This window comes from Lissotriton vulgaris, chromosome 4_1 (assembly GCF_964263255.1).
Source record: "Lissotriton vulgaris chromosome 4_1, aLisVul1.2, whole genome shotgun sequence".
In the NCBI taxonomy this organism is placed as follows: Eukaryota; Metazoa; Chordata; class Amphibia; order Caudata; family Salamandridae; genus Lissotriton; species Lissotriton vulgaris.
The window spans coordinates 1,361,597,700-1,361,620,452 of NC_141691.1; the positions used below are offsets into that span (position 1 = coordinate 1,361,597,700).

Below are 22,753 nucleotides of genomic sequence, written 5' to 3' on the forward strand. Positions count from 1 at the left end.
ATAGATTTTATTATGGTTTCATGTTTTGATTGTATCGAAATTGTACTGTGATTATAGTTGTCCCCATGGGATTTCATAGTTCAGGCCCTTTTGGTTCGTTTTCAAACGAAAAACCCATCTCTGTTCTTTTTCAAAAAGGTATTTGTCGTTGTTCACCTGTTCTATTACAGTCCAAGAGATGTCTTCCGGGGTAGGTCCTTTTTCCAAGAAATCCGATGCCATTTTGGTGCAGCTTTTTTTGCATTTTATATTGCTCTTATGTTCCCCTATTCTTGTTTTGACCGGTGTTGTGGTCATGCCAATGTATTCCAATGAACACGGGCAAGTGATGAGATAAACAACATTCTGGCTATTGCATGTGGTGAATCTCCTTTGTTCCAATGTGGTGCCATTTTGGAATTTTAGTTCTTTGCTTTTTTTGGTAAGATGACAGACTTTGCATCTTCTACAGGGGTGATGTCTTTGTATATTTCCCATTGCAGCGGATTGGCTTGATTGTTTAATCCTTTTTGGTCTGGTGTGGACAAGCATGTCACGAATGGGGGGAGGAGCTTCGCGCGGATCCAAGATGGACGCGTGAGCACAGGGCTCCTGAGACCCTCTATGCCTCCCGCATCTATCCTGCCACAAATCCTGATTTGATCGATGGGTACTTGTTGACTATGCCCTGCTGATTCTGAGGACTTTTTCAGATCCGAAATCGGACGCCATGTTTTTTATTTAGTTTTTTGTAGAGCGCTAACAATCATCCAGGGTAGGATATCACGGCGCTATGTTAGCTAGTGTGTGTATGATGCGGGCGAAAGCTCTTTTAATTATTCAGGCTGGGGAAAGAGAGAGGTTTTTAACTGTTTCCTAAAGGCCAGGTGGCATTCTGTAAGTCGGAGGGCTGTGGGTAGTTCATTCCATTTGGCAGCGGCGATGTGGGAAAACGCGCGCTCTCCCATCCTAGCTCTTTTTACCCGGCAGGTTTTTGCACGAGCCAAGAATTGGGAGCGGAGGTTCCGAGTGGGAGCGTAGAACTGAATCCTATTTCTAAGGATGAGGGGACCAGTTTTGTGCAGTGCTCTATGAGCAATGCACATCATTTTAAAAGATGCTCTTTGCTTCATCGGGAGCCAATGTAGATAACGCAAACAGCTCCTGGCCGAGTCGTATTTCCGTTTCATACAGATGGCCTTGGCTGCGGCGTTCTGCACCATTTGGAGTTTGGTAAACAGGTACTCAGCCATGCCTACAAAGAGGGAGTTTCCATAGTCCAGCCTACTCATCAGGAGTGACTGGACCAGGATCTTTCTACACTCCATTGGAATCCATGGGAAGACTCTCTTAAGCATTTTTAGGATTGCGAAGCCTTTTCCGCATATGGCGGCTACATGAGTCTTCATGGATAAGGCGGTGTCTATAGTTATTCCAAGGTTTCTTGCTGATTGTGATGGGGTCGGTGGGGTGCCCAGTTCTTTTGGCCACCAGCTGTCATCCCACAGCTGGGTGTGGCTTCCGAACAGAAGTATCTCAGATTTATCTGCATTGAGCTTTAGACAATGCTGGTGCATCCATTCCGCCAGTTCCGTAAGACAGTTGAGAAGCCTTTCTTTAGGATTGTTTTTTTCATCCAGGATGACAGTGAGTTGGGTGTCGTCGGCATAGGAACAAATTTCCATACCCCACTTCCTGCCTATTTCCGCCATGATCGGGACTTGCTCCGTACTGAAGTTTGTGGCCTACATCGTAGACCGTCCCCGGACTGGAGTCACCGAGGTACCCAGGTGGCAAGTCAACAACAACGGCTGGTTGGACACGCCCACTGCCCCTGTGGTGCTTTCGGTTTCGTTTTGGGCCATTGTCGCAACGCTTACGGCTGCCCCATTCATCTTCTTGTCCCTGCTGCGGATCCTGAATCTGCTCTGGTTTTTAGCCCTCTCGCCCTTGAGGTTCATTGAAAACGTGATCATTTTGACTAGATTGCAACGACTCCGTGGGAGCTCGAAGCCCACAATGGCGGGCAGGCTGGATGCCGAAAAACTGAACACCAAGGGCACGCATCGTGGGGGCCTCATCCAAACCCAGACTATAGAGCGCTTCACCCGCCCGAAAGGGTCCCCTGGTAGAGCGAGTAAGGCTCTTGAAGGGACCGTGGATGATACCCCGCCGTCGGAGGAACCGACACTGAGTGACATCATGGGCGCCATTACCAGTGTTCGGACCGACATTGGCCATCAGTATGAGACTCTTGCTGCCAAGATCGATACGGTGGCGATTGAGGTTAATCTCATCAGAGCTGACCTGGGGAAGACAAATGAACGGGTCAAATCTTTGGATGTCAAAACTGCGAGTCTGACCACTGATGTCTCAGACCTTCAGACTGAGGTTCGCACGCTTCGTACCTCCAACGACTAATTTGCCCGCCGGCTGGAGGAATTCGAGGGCCAGGCAAGGCGCAACAACATTCGTATTGTGGGGGTTCCGGAGACCCCGTCGGACGTCTCTACGGACCTTCTGGTGGAAGACCTGGTCCTTAAACATCTTGCGCCTAAGGGCCTCAGTAACTTTTTCACAGTGGAACAGGCCCATAGAGTTCCAGGCGGGAAGCCGAAGCTGGGAGCTGCGCCGAGACCCATCATTGCCAGGATTTTTAATTTCCGGGACAGAGATGTTATCCTGCAAGCTTCGAGGACCACGGGTCCCACTAAATTTGACAATGCCTCGGTTAGTTTCTACCCGGACTTCACCCAGGCAGTTCAGAAACAGCGCATGGGTTTTACCGGGGTGAAGAGACGACTCAGAGATATTGGTCTCAAATACGCCATGCTTTTTCCTGCCCGGTTGAGGATTGAGTATGAAGAGCGGGCCTTCTTCTTCGATCACCCGGAGGTGGCCAGTGACTGGTAGGACACTTTGCAAACACATCGTAATGGCGGCGAGGGCCCTGAAGGTGCCGAGGGAGGCCCAGCCGAACAGGAGGAGTGAGTCTGCAGCGGCGAACTGGTTACTCTGGACCTTTAGCAGTGGCTTTTTCATAGACTTGCTACTACTGTGGGTATCCAGGGGTGGGGGGATTCGGGCTTCCTCTTCCTCCTCTGGGGGACTTCTCTCTCTTTTCGTAGGTTAGTTCTATGGGGCGACAGACACACTGCAAGTTGGGGTGGCTTTTTGGTCTAATGCAGGGGTGCAGGGTGGGGGTGTGTTTTTCGGGGTTTCCTGGGGGTGGTGGGGAGGTCTTTTTCTTCTTGTTTTGATCGAGGCTGCTACATCTCCTGTTGTCGACTCTGTGTACTTCTTCCTGGGCATGGAGGGATGGGTGTTCAATGCTGGGATGGGGGGGGGGGGGGGGGGGGGAGCTTAAAATGCTGAGTTGGAGCGTTAACGGTCTTGGTGATAGAATAAAGCGGGGTGTTGTCTTGCAATATTTGAAACGTTATACCCCAGATGTGATTTTACTTCAGGAGACACACTTGGTGGGTAATGCATGCCGTGCACTAAACAGACGTGGTTATCGTAAGGTGGCACACTCGGGGTTCACCTCCGGCTCGAGAGGGGTGGGGGTTATGGTACGTACTTCCCTCCCACTGGAGATCGATGATGTTGTGCTAGACGATAGGGGCCGCTATGCGGCTATTACGGGACGGTGGGAAGGAAAAACTGTCTCCTTTTTGTCTGTGTATGTTCCCCTTGGCTTGCAATCTACCACGTTTGCTGATCTTGGTGATGTGATCCTGGGGCTCCCGGGCGACGTGTTGGTGGTGGGCGGCGACTTTAATTCAGTGGTCAGTGGTGATGTAGATCGCAGTCCCCCCAGGACTTTGCCTGCTGCACAGCTCTGGCTAGGGAAGCTGCTGGATATGTTGGGACTAGCTGACTGCTGGTGGCAGTTACACCCAGGTCAGCTCCAGTACACCTTCTACTCGGGTGCGCACAGGAGCCTCTCGAGATTAGATTATATTCTTATGCCAGCGGCACAGATGGTCTCGGTGCGGGAGGTTAGGCATCTGGCCAGGGGGATTTCTGATCACTCTCCGCTTTTACTAATGATTGATATGCAACTGGGCATGGAAGGCCGAGTTGCCCCGATTAACCCCTGGCACCTCCGTAATCCTAAAATCAGGTCAGAGTTAGTGAAATGTATGGATTGCTATTTCGCTGAGAACGATGGATCGGTCTCCTCCCCGGTTACATTGTGGGAGGCCTATAAGCCAGTGATTCGTGGGCAGGCCCTGTCCCTCATTGCCAGCAAAAGGAGGCGTAGAAATGCCGCGGTGGTGGAACTAGAAAACGAGATCACTGCTTTGGAGAAACAGGTTGGGACTGGGGACACTTCGGAGGTGTTGCATACCCTAGCCCTGAAACAATTTGACTATAAGACCCTGGTTACTGATGCAGCTAAGGCGATGCACCGAGAGCAACAGGGGCGCCTGTATGATGTGGGTGATAAGGCGGGAAAGCTGATTGCATGGCTGGATAAAAGAGATTGATTGAACAGAGTGGTGCCTGTTGTTGAGAGTGTGGATGGTGTTAGAGTGGTGGACCGGACTGACATAGTCCGAACATTTGCCATCACTTTCAGACGGTTTATGCGCCGGTCTCGGATCTACCGAAAGAGGATTCGCATCTTTTGCTCCGAGATATCACTCTGCCCGGCCTGTCGGACTCTGACATGGAGCTTATGGAGGCGGATTTTTCCACCGATAAAGTAGCGCTCGCTATCCGTTCACTTCGGTCCGGGAAGGCCTCGGGTCCAAACGGCATACCAGTAGAATTGTATAAACTCTGTCCGGACAAAATGGCACCATATCTCCGTAAGATGTTTTTGACCTCGCGAGATCTCGGCTCTCTTCCTCGCGACCAGAGACTGGCATCCATTGTGGTCATACATAAAGATGGCAAACCCCATGACCAATGCTCGTCATACCGGCCGATCTCGCTTTTAAACGCCGAGCCCAAGATTCTTGCTAAACTACTGGCGAATCGGTTGGTTACGGTGATAGCAGACTTGATCCACCCGGACCAATCTGGATTTATACCCCACCGAAACACCGCGCTCAATCTACGTCGCCTTCATGGCGTCTTGGCAAGGGCGGGGTCTCTTCGGGAACCGGCCATTTTGGTTTCCCTCAATGGCCTTCGACACGGTCGAATGGCCGTATTTGTGGGCTGTTCTCGCCAAGTTTGGTTTCGCCCCTAAATTCATCGGCTGGGTCAGACTCCTATATCAGCAGCCACTGGCACAGGTGGTGGTTAATGGCAGGGCTTCCGAGCCCTTTACCCTCGGTCGGGGAACGCGACAGGGATGTCCCTTGTCGCCGCTCCTCTTCGCACTTGCCCTTAAGCCCCTGGCTGCATGGCTGTGTTGGGAACCATCGCTTAAGGGCATCCGCTGGTCGGCGGATTTCGAGGACCGTATATCACTCTATGCGGATGATATATTGCTGTACCTTACCTCTCCTCGTAAGTCGCTGGGCGTTCTGTTCGACGTGCTGCGTTCCTTTGGAAGGAATTCCGGTCTGGTTATTAATTGGGCTAAATCCTGTATTTATCCACTCACAGACTATGAGCTTCTTCTTCCTCGTCATTGTCCTATACCGGTTTCTAGGGACGGTTTCAAATACTTGGGGATCTACATCTCATTGGACCCCAAGACCCGCTATGAGCGGAATTTGCTGCCTCCGCTTTCCCGGCTTCGTTCGGATGCTACGGCGTGGTGTTGCCTGCCGCTGTCCCCTTTGGGAAGGGCGGCCCTGTTCAAAATGATGTCTCTCCCCCGCTTCTTATATGCCATTCAAAATACACTTGATTTGGTACCTGCTAGCTACTTTCGAGAGATCGAGGGCTTGCAGAGGCGGTTGGTTTGGGGTGGGCGACCACGCATTGCACTGGCAAAATTGACTTTGCCCTGGTACGATGGAGGTATCGCACTGCCCGACATCAAGCGCTACTACTGGGCCTCCCAGTTGAGTGCTGTGAATCACGCCATGTATGGCCCCGTCCCTAATCCCGCTTTTGAGATGGACAGATGGCAACTCCCTGGGGGAGATTACAATCGGGCCTTCTATTCCAGAGCCGACCGCAAGCATCTCACGGGCCCTAAGGCAGTGGCTGTGCGAGTTTGGGGAAGCGCGACCGCTGCCACGGGCTGGACGGATAAGTTGACGAAGTCTACCCCATTGTATGCCTCGGAGGCGCTAGGTAGTCTGTGGAAATCGAAGGGTTTCACCAGCTGGGACCTTATTGGTATCAGCAAGGTTGGTGACCTCTGGGCCAAGGGTGCAGTCAAGACCTTCGAGGCACTACAGCGAGAATATAAACTGAGCGAAAGAGAGTATTTCCGGTACCTCCAGGTCCGCCATGTGATTCAATCGTTTTTTCCGGCTGACGCTTCTATTTCGGAGGCCTCCCCTCTTGAGGATAGGGTGCTTGATGGATACGTCCCCGATAGCACTATATCCCTCATTTACAAGAAACGTTTTAATGACCGCTCGGATCTACTTTTGCAGTTGCGGACTATCTGGACCGGAGACGGATTAGAACTGGATGATGAGGATTGGCAGGCAGCGATCTCTTCTCCTAAGGAGGTTGCGATCCCGGCACGTCTCAGACTGGTGCAACTTAAAATATTGCATCGGGTGTATGTCACGTGCCTTCGACTGATGCATATGGGTTTCTCTGTGGACGGGTTGTGTAGGCGCGGCTGTGGTATGCTAGCTACTTTTCTGCATATCCTCTGGGAATGCCCGGAGGTGGCAGCATTTTGGCGCCGAGTGCATGTGGTTATGGGTGAAGTGACGGGTGTAGTGTTGTTGCCTGAAGCCAGTGGCTGTCTGTTGAATGTTTGGGAACCGAATGATTGCACTGTTGCTCAAACTCAATGGATCACACTGGGTAATATGGTTGCTAAACGTGACATAGCTCAGTTATGGGGTTCCCCAAGGCCACCGACGCTCCTGTGCTGGAAGGAGAATATGGACTGGTCCATGTTCGGAGAGAAAGTTGTATATGTTTCCCGTGGCAGACCCAAGAAATGGGGTAGGATATGGGGACAATGGAATGCATTTCGTGGTGAAATTTGTACCCCCCCATTCACCGACCTTCCGGATCTGCTCCTTCTTCCTTGATTGTGCGTTCCTTGTACTCAGCTCTTGTTGATTGCATTGTATTGGTTGCTACCAGGTTCCCCCCCCTGCCCTCCCCGATATTTCTCCTCATTCTCATTGACATATAGGTTTCACCCGTCTCCCCCCGACCATAGGGAACTACCAGTTTATACATAGCCATGCCTCGTTTTCCTTTTTTTGTGTGTTTTTGTTAGTGGTTTTATTTAAATAAAATACAAAATGTGGAAAGTTTCACGAAACCTAGCATACCACAGGCTTGTACGTAATCGTGAAGTATCGCTGCCGTACCCCCGGGTTGTCGGCTGATGAGCTGTGTAATTTGATGTTGATGTTATTATGCTCGATGATCAGCCTCCGTGGTTGTGGGTCTGTAACTGTCCTTTCTTTACACAATAAAGGTTTTCAAAAAAAAAAGCATGTCACGAATGCTCTTGCCTCTCATGTGTGAAAACATTGGTTTGGAGATGTTTAGACCTCCGCTGTTTAGAATCTTCCAATGTTTATTGACTTTTTTGGTCACCTGACTGGAGTTTGAGTTGTAGGTGGTGATACAAAAGAGTCGATTTTCTACAGGTTTGGGGTGAGTCTTTTCCAGGAGACTCTCTCTGCAGTTGTTGCGTGCCCTTTTGTAGGCTTCATTTATTATTTTCTCAGGGTATTGTCGCATTTCTAGTTTCTTTTTGAGATCTCTGGATTGTAATTTGAAATTGGTAATCTAAGGGCAATTACGTCTCAATCGCAGAAACTGCCCGTAGGGAAGGTTGTCTCTCAGATGTTTAGGATGGAAGCTCTGGTACATTAGGAGACCATTTCTCGATATTGTCGAAGTGTGTGGTTGTCATCCACCTACCATCTTTGGGGAATATATTAAGGTCTAGAAATACCAATTCTTCCTTGGAAATTGTACTCGTGAACTTTAGAAAATCATCTTGGGAGTTCAACCAAGAGATGAAACGTTCTGCTGTTGTCTCATCACCGTCCCATATGATAAAAATGTCATCAATGTACCTTTTCCAGGTATTTATGTGTTTTTGGAAAGGCTTATTGGGGTGTAGTATTTTTGTCCTCTCTAGGTGGTAAACATGAAGACCAGCTATACTGGGAGCAAATGTGCTCCCCATGCTGGTCCCATGTTTCTAGAGATATAAGGTGTTATTATGTTCAAAGAAGTTTTCTTTTAATGCAAGATTGCAACATTCCATGATGACATTTCTGGGTGTCTGGTATTCCCAATCGTCATCAAAAAGTACATCCTCGATGATATTTAATGTCTCATTGTGGGGGAGGCTTGTGTACAGGCTTTCAACGTACATACCCCGGAAGACACCTCTTGGACTGTAATAGAACAGGTGAACAACGACAAGTACCTTTTTGAAAAAGAATGGAGATGGGTTTATCGTTTGAAAACAAACCAAAAGGGCCTGAACGATGAAATCCCATGGGGGCAACTATAATCACAGTACAAGTTCGATACAATCAGAACATGAAACCATAATAAAATCCATCAAGGCCCCGAACCACTTACGGAGCTATAAACAAGATTGAACAACCAGAACCATAGCTATGGTTTATCAACCTTCAGAGGTGCACAACTGAGGAGGCACATAACAGACACCAACCTCTCAGATAACCAACCCATTAAGATCCATGGAGACAATAGCGCACTCCTAGATTAAGTTTTCCTAAAAAACATGTAGAACATGAGCTAGGATTTAACTACTCAATCAAGGTCCACAACTAGATAGGTAGAACCTTGAATACAACCAATTTACTTTTTTAGTCAGTGAGACCCACCAGAAGCTGTTATGAAACTACCAAAAATAAGTATTATCTATATTACACACACTACGATTATTACTTATAAAAGAAAATGACAATATATATATATATATATATATGTACGCTCGCGTGTAAAGACACAGCCACACACGCGGGGAGAAACTTGAACTCGCCTTTCTTGCCACAGCATGCTTGATAGCTGGGGAGCTCAAGAGAAAGTGATTCAGTCCCATATCGCCGTGGAATTCCTGACGCGTTTCGAAGGCTCCCGCCTTCTCTTCAGAGGATTTGGCGAACTGATGTGGGAATGCAGGTACCAGCCCTGATATACCTCATGGCATGCCCCTGATGGGCAGTCCAAATGTCCCAGTGCCTGATGGTACTGGTAGTCCTGTTTCGTCTAGGCGCCCCATGTGTGGATCAAGGCGGACGAGTGGTCTCCCCTCGCCAGCCAGGCGACCTCATGATAGCGGAGTAGTAGGCGGATATATGCCCGTATATATATATATACATGAATATGAAACAAATCCTGTATTGCAACCGTTTCAGAAAGCAGGCACGACTCCGTGGGATTCGTACTCAAGGGTTTTTAATGTCAAGAAAGACGACCTTGCTCATTACATATATATATATATTCAGCACGGAAGCAGGGCATTTTCACAATGGTCAAGGAACAAGCATTTTGCGGTCTTTTTCAATTATTAAAAGACCAATAAATACGACTAGATTTCAGTACAACCCAGCAACCCGACGGAGCGGCACGGAGGCTTGATAATGGAGCGTTTGTACCAGTGGTGATGTGAGTAAGACTTTGGCCATAAGTCTTTAATCCTTGGCATTTCCTCCACTGTAACTCTTGCTTCTTCCAGAAACGAGTCATTAAAAAAAAAAAAAATCGCTTATTTTCCACAGTGAACATCAGAATAAACCGCACCTCTGATGCCAAGCTCATGGGGCTCTATCACGCATAAGAAATGTATGTATTTTTTCTCAAGAGATTAATATGTAGTTATCACTTTCTATGAGAAACAATGATTTGTTGCCCACACAGCTTGATCGACACGTTTTCCTGTTACTAACATTGATTGCGATAACAAATTTTCTTTGTTCCACGCTGCAAAAAAAACTTTTGGAGTAGGTGGCATAACACAAACCTTTCATTTAATGAAGGGGAACTTTCCCTAAGCCACAATAAAGCATTTTTTCCAAAATTGCACCAAAAGATGCCAAAACTCGGGCACCCATAACTGTGAAAAACCATTACATTACTGAGCTTGTGAACATTGTGTGTATTTCCTACATAACCCGAGGAGGCACGATTCATGAGTACGATGTCTATGAGTGATGTGTGAATTTGTAAATACGAACGGCGAAATGACCTCAAAAAATGACGAAATTCGCCAGTTTAAACACAAGGCAGCATTTTTGTAATTTTGCCATAATGAGGAAAATGTATCACTTTTTAAAGAAAACAAAATTCCACGTGATGGTGATGTGTTACAAAGTATATCACAATGCCAGTCGATTCTTTGTTTCTTTTTCTTTCTTTTGTAGAGACCAATTTGGTTATTTTTTCTCAAAGGGGTTCAATCAGGCCCTGGAATAAACCGATTTTTGCAAGCCTGTTTTAGGAAAGTAGGCATTTGACATAGATTTATTACATATTTTTTCTTGAGTGTAGTAGGGATCAACATAGGTCCTGATGAGTAAAGCAGTGGGGACTGCTTACGAAACATGTTGACTAAGTAGGGCATAGTAAATACCCCTACCACAACCCCATTTTAACATTCTCAGCTAGAGAAGTGAATACATTGTTTTTTTTCTACTAGCCAGGGAATTTTTTATTTCAGTAAGTTTTATTGAAAATTATATTTAACATCTTAATCTTTCACATAGTTTTTCCCCCATCACTCTCATTTTTCACAATACACATAGCCTGACTCCACAACAACAAGTGCTCCCGCGTATTTCGCAGGAAGAAACACGCCCCGCCCCGTAGAGGGACGGGAAGACCCCCATGATGAAGCATGACACTATGGGATTCGTAGTGTGTGAAGGGTATTTTAAACACACATAGTGCTTCTCCTTGTCAACACAAGGATCAGCAACACTCTCCACAACCGTATTTCACCATTTATTTAAAACTAAAAAATATAAAAATGGATAGAATCTCATTGATTATTTAAAAAAAATCATATCAGAAGACATTAGAAAACTCACAAGCTTTCTCCCATATGATACCACAATCCAAGAAACGCCTATGCGATTTTGGGCTGTAGTAACCTAGCACATAAGTAATAAAAAACTGTTTGGGGTGTTATCGACGTCACAAAAGTTGCCAGGACTTTCTACTTTTTGGTTTTATCTTAATTTTACTGTTCTTTATTGTGTTTTAAGAAAATACCTTTAGCCTTATAAACATGGCTGTGCCAGTACAGCGACTGTCTTTGATGTCAGTTATTTGCATCAGACTTTGCTACAGTACAATTCCCTCATCACAAATTAGTACTACATTAAGACGCAATCACTAAAACAAAATGATCTTTGTAAGAGTTAAGTTTGAATAGGAATACTCAGCATGCAGTGGTTAGTACAAAGTATGAAAGGCCGTGGGATACTAGTAGTAAACAAAAAATGCAAACAAGACACCTACAAGAAGTCAATAATAACCAGGCTATCAAGTGAGAGAGTACATTTTGCATCTAGCTGCACAAAATGTTTACAATAGAGCATGACAACTGACAAGAGGAACAAGGTATTACTTGTGCATTTTATAACAAGCTTACTTGGGTGCAGAAAGGCTAATCACTCCAAAGTTTGCTCTGCCATTTTCATCAGTTTTATGTTGAAGATTTCCAGGGTTGATCTATCACAGAAAACAGAATTGTGAACAAAAAAAATACAGGATAGCTAACCAATGTCTAAAGAACGGACTTCCTCATGTCACAAAAAACACAACTGTGGAAACAAACAAAAAAAAGATTTAGATTCTGATATTCAAACTACTATTCTTCACTTTGACCACTGCAATAACATAGCTGACCGAATTTACCAGGTTATATAATCAACATTACAAAAACACAATTTACACAAGTTTGATATCGTTTTACACATGAAAAGGAATATGCTACTTACCAGTATGCATCTGTTCTTGGCATAGAGGGCTGCAGAGTGGTACATTACGAATAGATTGCCATCTGGTGTTGGGCTCGGATGATTGCACTTGTTTTTCTCTTGGAGAAGTCTTTTGTACACTGGTGACTCCTCCTTTGGGTGCTAGTGCGCATGGGCATCGGCTCCATCCTTAGATTGTTTTGCCATAGTAGGGTTAGATGGAGTAGTATGATAGAATACAGATAGGAATGCCCATGTAAGTGTATCTAAATAAGATAGTGTTGGAACAGACACAGGTTTCCGGGGAGGCTGGGAGGGCACGTACCACTCTGCAACCCTCTATGCCAAGAACAGATGCATACGGGTAAGTAGCATATTCCGTTCGAGGCATATGGGCTGCAGATGGTACATTTTGAATAGACAATACAGCAGTTATCTCCCTAGCCGTGGTCACCAGTGTCTGTTGCAACAGTCTGAAATAAAGTCCTTAGTACAGCTTGTCCCACTCTAGCCTGTTGTGTTGCCTGCACATCTACACAGTAGTGTTTTGTGAAGGTATGCGGTGTAACCCAGGTAGCTGCTTTGCATATGTCATCTAGAGGAATGTTTCCTAAGAATGCCATAGATTCTCCTAGTTTACGTGTAAAGTGAGCTCTAGGAGGAACAGTTAATGTCCTCTTTGCTTTTAAGTAGCATATTTGTATACATTTTACAATCCACCTCGCAATGCCTGCTTTAGAGATAGGATTGCCTTCAAGTGGAGGAGAAAACGCTACAAATAGTTGTTTTGTCTTTCTGAAAGTTTGTGTTCTTTCTATGTAGTACAATATCGCCCTTCTGACATCTAATGTATGTAGGGCCCTTTCTGCTACCGTCTGTGGTTTTGGAAAGAAGACTGGTAGTTCCACTGGCTGATAGATGTGGAATGCTGAAATTACTTTAGGCAAGAATTTTGGGTTTTTTCTAAGAACCACTTTATTTTGCGGTAACTGCAGAAATGGTTCTTGTATTGTAAACGCTTGCAATTCACTAACTCTCCTGAGTGAAGTAATAGCTATAAGAAAGGCCACCTTCCATGTGAGGAATTGTGTTTCACACCTATGCATAGGTTCGAAAGGTGGTCCCATTAGTCTGGTAAGTACTATGTTGAGATTCCAGACTGGGGAAGGCGGTAGTCTTGGTGGAATGACTCTTTTGAGGCCTTCCATGAAAGCTTTTATTGCTGGTACTTTAAACAGGGAAAGATGGTGTCTGTTTTGTAGGTAAGCCGCTATAGCTGCAAGGTGTACTCTAATAGAGGTGTACACAAGGTTACATTGCTGCAAGTGTAGTAAATAGCAAATAATCTGTTTAGTGGATGCGTCCAGAGGGTTGATGTTGTTACTGTTACAGTATACAGCAAACCTTTTCCACTTTGCTGCATAGCATGCTCTGGTGGTAGGACGTCTTGCTTGCTTAATGATTTCCATACAGTTTGGAGGTAAATCAAAGTATCCAAATTCTATGACCTCGGGAGCCAGATCGCTAGGTTCAATTGTTTGGGATCTGGGTGCATTATTTCTCCATTGTTCTGTGTAAGGTGCATGGGTAATAATCTCAGCTTTTGATGTGGCACCTGTGAGAGTTGCAGTAGCGTGGTGAACCACGGCTGCCTTGCCCACGTGGGAGCTACAATTATCATTGTCATTGAATGTTGTTGCAGTTTCCGAATCACTAATGGAATTAGCGGGAGAGGGGAAAAAGCGTAAGCAAATTTGTTGGACCAATTTATCCATAGCGCATTGCCCTGGGACAGGTGGTGTGGGTACCTGGAAGCGAAGTTTTGGCATTTTGCGTTCTGATGAGTGGCAAAGAGATCTATCTCTGGTTGTCCCCATCTTTGGAAGAATGGCTGCAGTATTTGGTTGTGCAGTTCCCATTCGTGTATTTGTTCTGACTCTCTGCTTAAGATGTTTGCTATCTGATTTTGAACTCCTGGTAGGTGTTCGGCTAACAGATAGATCTTTTGAGGAATGGCCCATTTCCAAATGTCCTGTGCTAGTCTGGATAGTTGGAGAGAGTGTGTCCCCCCTGCCCCTGTTTTTGAATATAATACATTGCAGTCATCTTGTCTGTTCTGATCAGGACTGCTTTGTTGAGGATTTGCATTTGGAAAGCTTTTAATGCTAGAAACACTGCTAGTAGTTCCAGATAATTGATGTGCAGTCTTTTTTGCTGTACACTCCATTTTCCCTGCACTGTATATTTCTTCATATGCGCTCCCCATCCGGTGAGCGATGCATCCGCTGTTAGTATCACTTGTGGAATTGGTTCTAGGAACGACCGCCCCTTGGAAATGTTTGTTGTGTTCCACCACTTCAGAGAGCGATGTGTGCGGTCGTCTACTAACACCAGATCTGTAATCTGACCTTGAGCCTGATTCCACTGTGTCGCTAGACACTCTTGCAGTGTACGCATTTGTAGTTTGGCATATGGTATAAGCAGTATGCAGGAGGACATCATCCCTAACAGCTGCATGAACACTCGAGCTGTTAGTGAGTGTTGTGGTTGAAATTTTTGGATCAACGTGATCATTGCTTGGATCCTGATTGGATTGGGGTATACTTTGGCTTTTTCTGTGTCTATAGTAGCCCCTAGGTATTGTTGAACCTTGTTTGGTTGTAGGTGGGATTTTGTGTATTTCACTGTAAACCCTAGCTGGTGCAGCAATTGAATGGTCTTCTGTGTGTTTTGTAGACATTCTTCCTGTGACTTGGCTTTTATTAGCCAATCGTCCAGGTAAGGGAAGACATGTATTTGTTGTCTTCTTAGGTGTGCTGCAACTACTGCTAGGCATTTTGTGAACACCCTTGGTGCTGGTGTGACCCCAAACGGAAGGACTTTGAACTGATAATGTTGTCCTTCTACTACAAACCTGAGGTATTTTCTGTGGGCTTTGTGAATTGGGATGTGAAAGTAAGCGTCTTTTAGATCCAGTGTAGAAAGGAAGTCCCCTTTCTTCAGTAAAGGAAGTACTTGTTGGAGCGTGACCATGTGGAAATGTTCCGAGTTTATGTATGCATTGAGAGGTCTGAGGTCTAAGATTGGTCTTAGAGACCCGTCTTTTTTGGGGATTAGGAATTATAGAGAGTATACTCCAGTCCCCTGCTGATGTTTTGGAACCTTCTCTATGGCATGCTTTGCTTTTGTAGCAGTGATAGTACTTCTTGTTTAACAATGTCAGATGATCTTGACTCATTGGACGCTGTCTGGGGGGGGATGTTTGGTGGGGTAGCTGTGAGTTCCAGGCAATAACCATGTTGGATAATTTGTCTCACCCACCTGTCTGATGTGATGTTTTCCCAGACAGGTAGGAACTGTGATAAACGTCCCCCGACCGGTGTTATATGGTCTGGGGGGAGTTGTATTAAGTCACTGTTTTGGGGTTGGGGAGTTGCGGTTGTTATTATTTCCGCGACCTCTACCCTTGTTGTTGCTACCTCTGTAACAGCCTCTTGAATTACCTCTGGGTGATGTTGGTGTAAAAGAGGTAGATTGCTGGCTTGTGCCTGTATTTTTTGACCCCCCTCTATAGGTGGACCTACGAAAGGAACCCCTTTGAGTTGGCTGTTGTAATGCTCCCATTGATTTAGCCGTTTCTGTGTCTTATTTCATCTTTTCTAAAGTCTCATCTGTACCTGAGCCGAAAAGTGTTTTTTGATCAAAAGGTTGGTTGAATAAAGATGTTTGTACCTCTTGCATGAAACCAGAGACCCTAAGCCATGCATGTCTTCTTAACATGATAATGGTGTCGATAGATCTTGCTGCAGTGTCTGCCGCGTCTAAGGTGCACTTAATGGAAGTGTTGGTTATTATCTTCCCTTCCTGTATAAGCTTGTCTGCCCTTTTTTGATGTTCCTTAGGGAGATGTGTGATGAGTTTTTCTAATCATCATAATGCGCTCTATCATAGCGTGCAAGTAGCGCTTGTGTATTAGCTATGCGCCAGCTGTTTGCTGCTTGGGATGCTACCCTTTTGCCTGATGCATCTATTAGCTTGGACTCCTTATCGGGAGGAGGAGCTTCTCCTGTAGATAATGAGTTTGCTCTTTTACGAGCGTTTGTAACTACAAGCGAGTCCAGAGGTACCTGTCCTTTGATAAATATTGGGTCCTTTGGGGCTGCCTTATATTTTTTATCAATTTTTGGGTTTAATACCCTAGCCCTCACAGGGTCTTTGAATATGTCTGCTGTGTGATTCAGAAGACCCTTTAGCATAGGTAGTGTGCCTGATGTTCTTTGTGCAGCAGGTAGCGTTTCTAAAAGGAAATCCTCTATTTGAGGTTCTGTGTGCAAATCTACCTTATGGTATTTTGCTGCCCTATTAATCAACTGCACAAAACCTGTATTATCATCAGGTGGTGAAGGTTTTGATGGGTATAATTCTGAGTCGTTATCATCATCTGACCCTGGATCATAATTCTCCCACGGGTCTTCCTCATCTGGGATAGTGTCGTCATACCCATGAGGTTCTCCCTCCCCTGTATCACTGTCTACATCTGTTTGAAGTGTAGATGGTCTTGGTGTAGAAGGTGGAGGAATAGCTGGCATAGTGTGAGCAATAGGAGAAGAGGGTGTGTCTCTAGGCTGAGGAGAAAGGGGAGGATTTGTATTTGTCCCCATTGTTCTCTTTTTAGGAGGAAGAGCTTTGTCATCTAGCTGTTCATTTTTCCTCTTTTTCAGTGATTTTTTCACTACTTTGCCAGTTTGCGGATCGATAAACAAAGTCTTTTGTTTTGGATCTGTCTGCTGCTCCTGTGTCAGTACCGAAGTTCTTGGTTCCGAAAGGTGCCTTTGCTTCTGACCGTCAATGTTCTGTGTTTTCGGCACCGAGAATTTGCTGATATTTTCGGTGTCGAGTAAGTCTTCGACGTCGAAGCATGTTTCGGTTTCGACATGGAATGTTTCGATGCCGAGCTTTCCTTTGTATGGAGCTTCGGTGTTGATGTCGATGACGACCGTTTCTCGGATCCGACATGGTGGGAGGCCGAGAGTTTCGGTTTCTGTTTCGTTGCCGGGCCCGAAGGCGGGGCGTTGGAAACTTTCTTCGGTAGTCTGACCGGGCTCGAAGGCGGGGTCGGTTTTTAGGTAAGGGGATGTCGTCACTCACGGTTTGTTGAACGTCGATTTCTTTGACATCAGACTCGTCCACTTCCGACCCCGACTCGTCTTCATGTTCCACTTCTTCTTCGAGGTGCTGGTCCTCGAACAGCTCCGGGATTGCCTCCGACTGCATTCTCGAAACCTCGTGTCTTCGGGCTCGACGGTTTCTAATCGTCGACTTGGAGGAGAATGCTGCGCAGGCTTCGCTGTCCCTGGATTCGTGTCCAGGCGATAGGCAGAGGTTGCACACCTCGTGTGGGAACTTAGCACCACACGTTGGACATCTCTTAAATGGAGTCCTTTCCATGGATTCCGGGCTGGACTACGTAGAGAAAGGCCTCCCGGTCTCGTCGACGTAGAAGAAAATGTTTATTGTTGGAGTCGAAACGCGTCGGAATGGAAATGAAATCGTGTTCGATAACAATACCGTCGAATTGGAAAGGGAATACGCGCTGAAATATCACTTCTTCTCGAAGTCGATCCGGAGCGCTTAGATCCTCATCCGAACCCGATGGCGGGAAAAAAACAATCTGAGGATGGAGCCGATGCCCATGCGCACTAGCACCCAAAGGAGGAGTCACCAGTCTACAAAAGACTTCTCCAAAAGAAAAACAAGTGCAATCATCCGAGCCCAACACCAGATGGCGATCTATTCATAATGTACCATCTGCAGCCCATATGCCTCGAACCTCTTGTTGTCCTAATTTATCATCAAATTAAATACTACCAGGAGTAAGACTTGAATCCAGTAGAAATCTTCATCTTCTGCTATGGGTCCCAGGTTTCTCAGAGGCAGAAATAGAAATGACAAAGCATATTGGCACCCAGTTGTGCCCATAACAGTTCCCATTATTTCAGCTCTCCACTAGGGTTAGACAAAGTAAATGCATCTAACGTAGGTGTATCTTTACATCCTGAAAATATCATCATTTTCAGAAACAGGAAAAGATTGGGGGAAAGGGTGAGCAATGATCAACCCCTTAAGTGCACAGGACTTTCACCTCTAATGCAGAGACATCTTTGATATATGTGAAAGACATTGCATTTAAGTGTTTCCCACAAAAGAAAAGCTAGGCCAAATTTGCATCTATTTTCAAACATGTTGGAGATTCCAACATTACCAAGGGTTAGTTGTTTTTCCCAAAGGAAACCGCAGATTTTTTTTTTTAAATGGGAAAAACAATGCGGTGCACAAAAGAGTGGGGCTTTAACTAAAACTGGCATCCACAATGCATTGGCTGTGCTATATCTCCTGCTTTCGGCAACTGGCATAGCACTGAAGAAAATAGTTTTTTCATTACAGTTTTTACAATTATTAAGCTATTTTTGCAGCTTTTACCTAAATCTATATCATTTCTGAATTAAGCAAGGTGTCATTTGTGTAGATCACCCATGGTTCTACCACAGAAAGTAATAATTGAAATAAAAAATACAAATTGTGAAAGGGAAAAAAACTGAAAAAGGTGACAATATTTTAATTATTCATTTATTTGTATTGAAATCCAAGTTGCAAAAATAATACACTGTTACGTCAGTGAGACTTTTCCTGCCGCAGAGATATAGGCTTTGTCAGCTGTCCATTAACATTTTTTACCTAAAGCCACCAATCAAGCTGTATAATTAATTTTTAATGTTTTCCAACTGTGCCTCAATTCAGAAGTTTAAACCTTATGAATAAAAAAAGGAGTATGAAGAAAAACAAAGCATTTTTCATAAGTGCCTAAGAATCTTGAGCTTAGGATATGGTTATTTGTACGACTTTGAATTTAGGAGTTTCTATAATATCTGGCGATTTTGACATTTGAGAAATTGTTGCTTTTTATCCACAATGACATACACTTAGAAGCCAGAAGTATAGAGAAATTCAATGGATACAAACAAATATCCCACCCTTCTGTGTTCCAGCACGTCGTTCCTGATAAAAATGGTATCCAATGTGAATGGATGGTCTTACCGCTCAGGACAGAAAATACACCAAAATGCATAATGGAAACATGAAGGCTCTTGTTTTGAAATTAATTATTCTGGGTTTGTGGGGAGCTACAGCATTTGGGAACAGGTCTTGTAATTTACTAAAGTAATTTGCCAATCCCAGACATTTCTGAAAACTAGACACCCAGGAACGGTTAGGATGGTGTGATTTGACTGAATTCTTCTGCATATGACAGTGAAAGCCTTGCATGTGTCAAACATTGGCTATAATCACAGATTGCTCTTACCTTTAAGTGAGCCGAAGTCCTGGAATCTGTAGGGATTAACTTAAGTCCTACCAACTAGTGATTTCACACCTCTCCCAATATAAATGTCCCAAAACACAGTGAAAACATTAATATTTTTCTTTCTACTCTGCGCAAGCATTGACGAGTGACGCATCACCTCCCCCGATGCAAGGAATCGACGCATCACCCTCCCTGCGAACCTTTTGTTTGTTTTGCTTTACCCATCCAAAGTACTTTTGTGAGAAACGTGTTGCATTTATCATCAACTTGAACTAAGTTACTTCTACCATCATCAGTCTATTTTGAGTACAGTATTGTGGAATTTTGTCGTTTGTGGTCTTGTGTTAAGTCTAGTAAAGCTTACTTATTTTTCTAAACTGGTGTGGTATCACTAGACTGAATTATCGCTAAGGAATCAACAGTCAAGCTTATCGCTATAGACCCTTGTGACTGGTCTGACAACCACGTCATCCCTTTCCTTTTATCTAGCACCCACAAGATGAGGGCACTGCAACAGGTGATTCCTAAACGCTGGGCTAGAGACACCAAGAACCATGATCCCAGGTAACTGTCAGCTCGCTGCAAATTCGAAATCACCCCCCCCTCCACATCACATCAGTCAGTGACCTCAATGACCATTACTCTGCGACTATACTAACGCATAAGTTACTACTTGTGCAACAATATATCTGTAAGAGACATTAGTTAGTGATAGATTCCTTACCTTAGAATATTCCCAGGCGTCAGCCTGGATACGGAATGTCTTGCTTAGCTGTACCTCTGCGCGTCAGTGGGTGGCATCCTGCGGCTCTGCGTCCGTCACTAAAGTCGTCAGCGCCAAGATGACGTCACGCAGAGTACTTAGGCGCCACCCATGCGCGCTGATATAAGTTCTGTACACGACTTTCCGCGCCGAAAGGCAGAGCCATGCAAGATACTGAAAATTGGTGCATAAAACTAAGGCCCTAAAAGGGGATGACCTTAACCCTAGTAACCAGTTTGCAGAACCGGGAGGATGGGCGGGGCGGTAAGGAATCTATCACTAACTAATGTCTCTTACAGATATAGTGTTACACAAGTAGTAACTTGTGCATCTGAAAGAGACACGTTAGTGATAGATTCCTTACCTTAGAATAGATACCCCAGCAATACCAACCCTGGAGGTGGGTCTGCGAACAGGAATACACCAAAAAGTCATGGAGCACAAAACGGCTAAAGAAGCTGTCTCTCCGGACCGGACTGTCAAGGCAGTAGTGATTTGTAAACGTGTGCAGAGAGGCTCACGTAGCTACCTGACAAATGTCCTGCAAGGAAAAGCCCAGTCGCAAGGCAGTAGTGGCTGCAGTTGCCCTGATCGAATCGGCACGCAACCCCACAGGAGGCTCATTCTTGGCCAAGGAGTAACATGCTTTGATGCACAGAACAACCCACCGAGAGAAGGTCCGTTTGTGCACGGGCCGACCTTTCTTGGTGCCCGCGTAACCAACAAAGAGTTGATCTTCCACCCGGAACTGTTGTGTACGCTGCAGATAGAAAGCAAGCACACGTTTTGGGTCCAGACGGTGGAGCCTCTCCTCTTCCATGGAAGGATGCGAAGGCGGAAAGAAGGTGGGCAAAGTGATGGTCTGCCCGATGTGGAAGGGCGTGACGACCTTTGGCAAGAAAGAAGGACGGGTCTTTAAAACCACCTTGTCCGGATGAATCGAAAGGAAAGGAAGTTTGGAAGAAATAGCCGGGAGCTCACTCACTCTTCTGGCAGAGGTGATAGCAACTAGGAAAGTGGGAGTAAGAAGACGTAAAGGACAGTTATGAAGAAGCTCAAAGGGGGCACACATCAGAAAAGTCAAGACAAGATTTAAGTTCCATTGAGGCATTATGAAAGGCACAGGAGGAAATGGGAGTATAACGCCTTTGAGAAAACGGTTAACAACCGGGGACTTAAAAAGAGAAGGCTGATCAGGAAGCCTCAAAAAGGCAGAAATGCCAGAGAGATAGCCCTTGATAGTACCCAGAGCAGAGTCCTGCTGGGCCAAAGAGAAGAGAAACAGAAGAACCTCAGAAAGAGGGGCCAAGAGGAGATCCACAGCCTTTGCTGTGCACCACGCCACGAATTTGTTCCATCCGCAGGCGTACACCTGGCTGCCAGAATGACATTACAGACTTCAGGAGGAAGGTCGAAAGCAGTCAACTGTCACCGTTCAATCTCCATGCATGGAGGTGGAGGCTGGACAGGTTTGGGTGGAGGACCGCCCACTACTGCTACGACCGAAGAGGCAGTCGGATCGGGGGATCGATACGCATACTGTGTAGCTCAGGATACCATAATCTTCGAGCCCAGTCCGGAGCCACAAGAATAACTTGGGCCTGGCCGCGCCTGACCACCTTCAGCACTCTGAGCAGAAGTGGTATAGGTGGAAAAGCGTACAGTAGACCACAACTCCACTCGAGATGAAGAGTCTCCGAGCGAGTGCCACCTAGGAAATTCCAACACGCAGACCTGATGACATTGCGCGTTCTCTTCTGTGGCGAATAGATCTAACCAAGGCTCTCCCCGCTGCAGAAAGAGACCTTGCGCCACGTCTGAATTCAGATGCCATTCGTGATCCATCATGCACCGGCAGCTGAGTTGTCCCCTCTGGCGTTCAGAGAACCTGCCAGGGTGTTGAACCACCAAGGTAATGCCTTGATGTTCCAGCCATTTCCAAAGGCGCAGAGACTCTTGACATAGGGTCCACGACCCCATCCCGCTCTGTTTGTTGCAGTACCACATGGCGATGGTGTTGTCCGCGAACACCTGCACTACACTTCCCCGGACAGAGGGAAGGAATGCTTTCAGTGCAAGTCGTATCGCCCGCAGCTCCAGATGGCTGATGTGAAGCCGGGACTCCGCCGGAGACCAGAGGCCTTTGATCTCTGCCTCCCCCAAGTGGCCTTCCCATTCCAGGAGGGACGCATCCGTCACAACTGTGTGCTCCGGTTGGGGAAGGGAGAGGATCTGCAATTGACCCAATCACGATTCGTGAGCCACCACTGCAGATGTCGTGCAGTGCCCTCCGAGATCTGGACATGACCGGACATGTTGCCCTGATGCTGCGCCCACTGGAACTTCAGGTCCCACTGCAGAGCCCGCATATGCCATCTGGCATGTTGCACTAGCAGGATGCAGGCGGCCATCAGGCCCAGGAACCAGAGGGTCATCCAGACTGAAACCCGGGATAGAGGCTGGAAGATCAGAATCATAGCCTGAATATCCCGGACTCGCTGCTCAGGAAGAAAGACCCGAAACTGCGTCGAATTCAGAACCGCCCCAATGAAGGGGAGCGTCTGAGAGGGACTCACGTGCATTTTCGGCACATTGATGGAAAACCCCAGCAAGTGCAGAAGGTCGGCC

General features: G+C 46.0%; 1 protein-coding gene across 1 annotated transcript in view; it reads right to left on the reverse strand.

Moving 5' to 3' along the window:
- SMCHD1 (structural maintenance of chromosomes flexible hinge domain containing 1) overlaps positions 1 to 22,753 on the reverse strand; it is a 2,274,803-nt gene that overhangs the window by 974,661 nt on the left and 1,277,389 nt on the right. Inside the window, exon 34 of the mRNA XM_086965602.1 lies at positions 11,675 to 11,754. Coding sequence (XP_086821728.1) covers positions 11,675 to 11,754 — 80 coding nt within the window. The remainder of the gene's footprint in view (positions 1 to 11,674; positions 11,755 to 22,753) is intronic.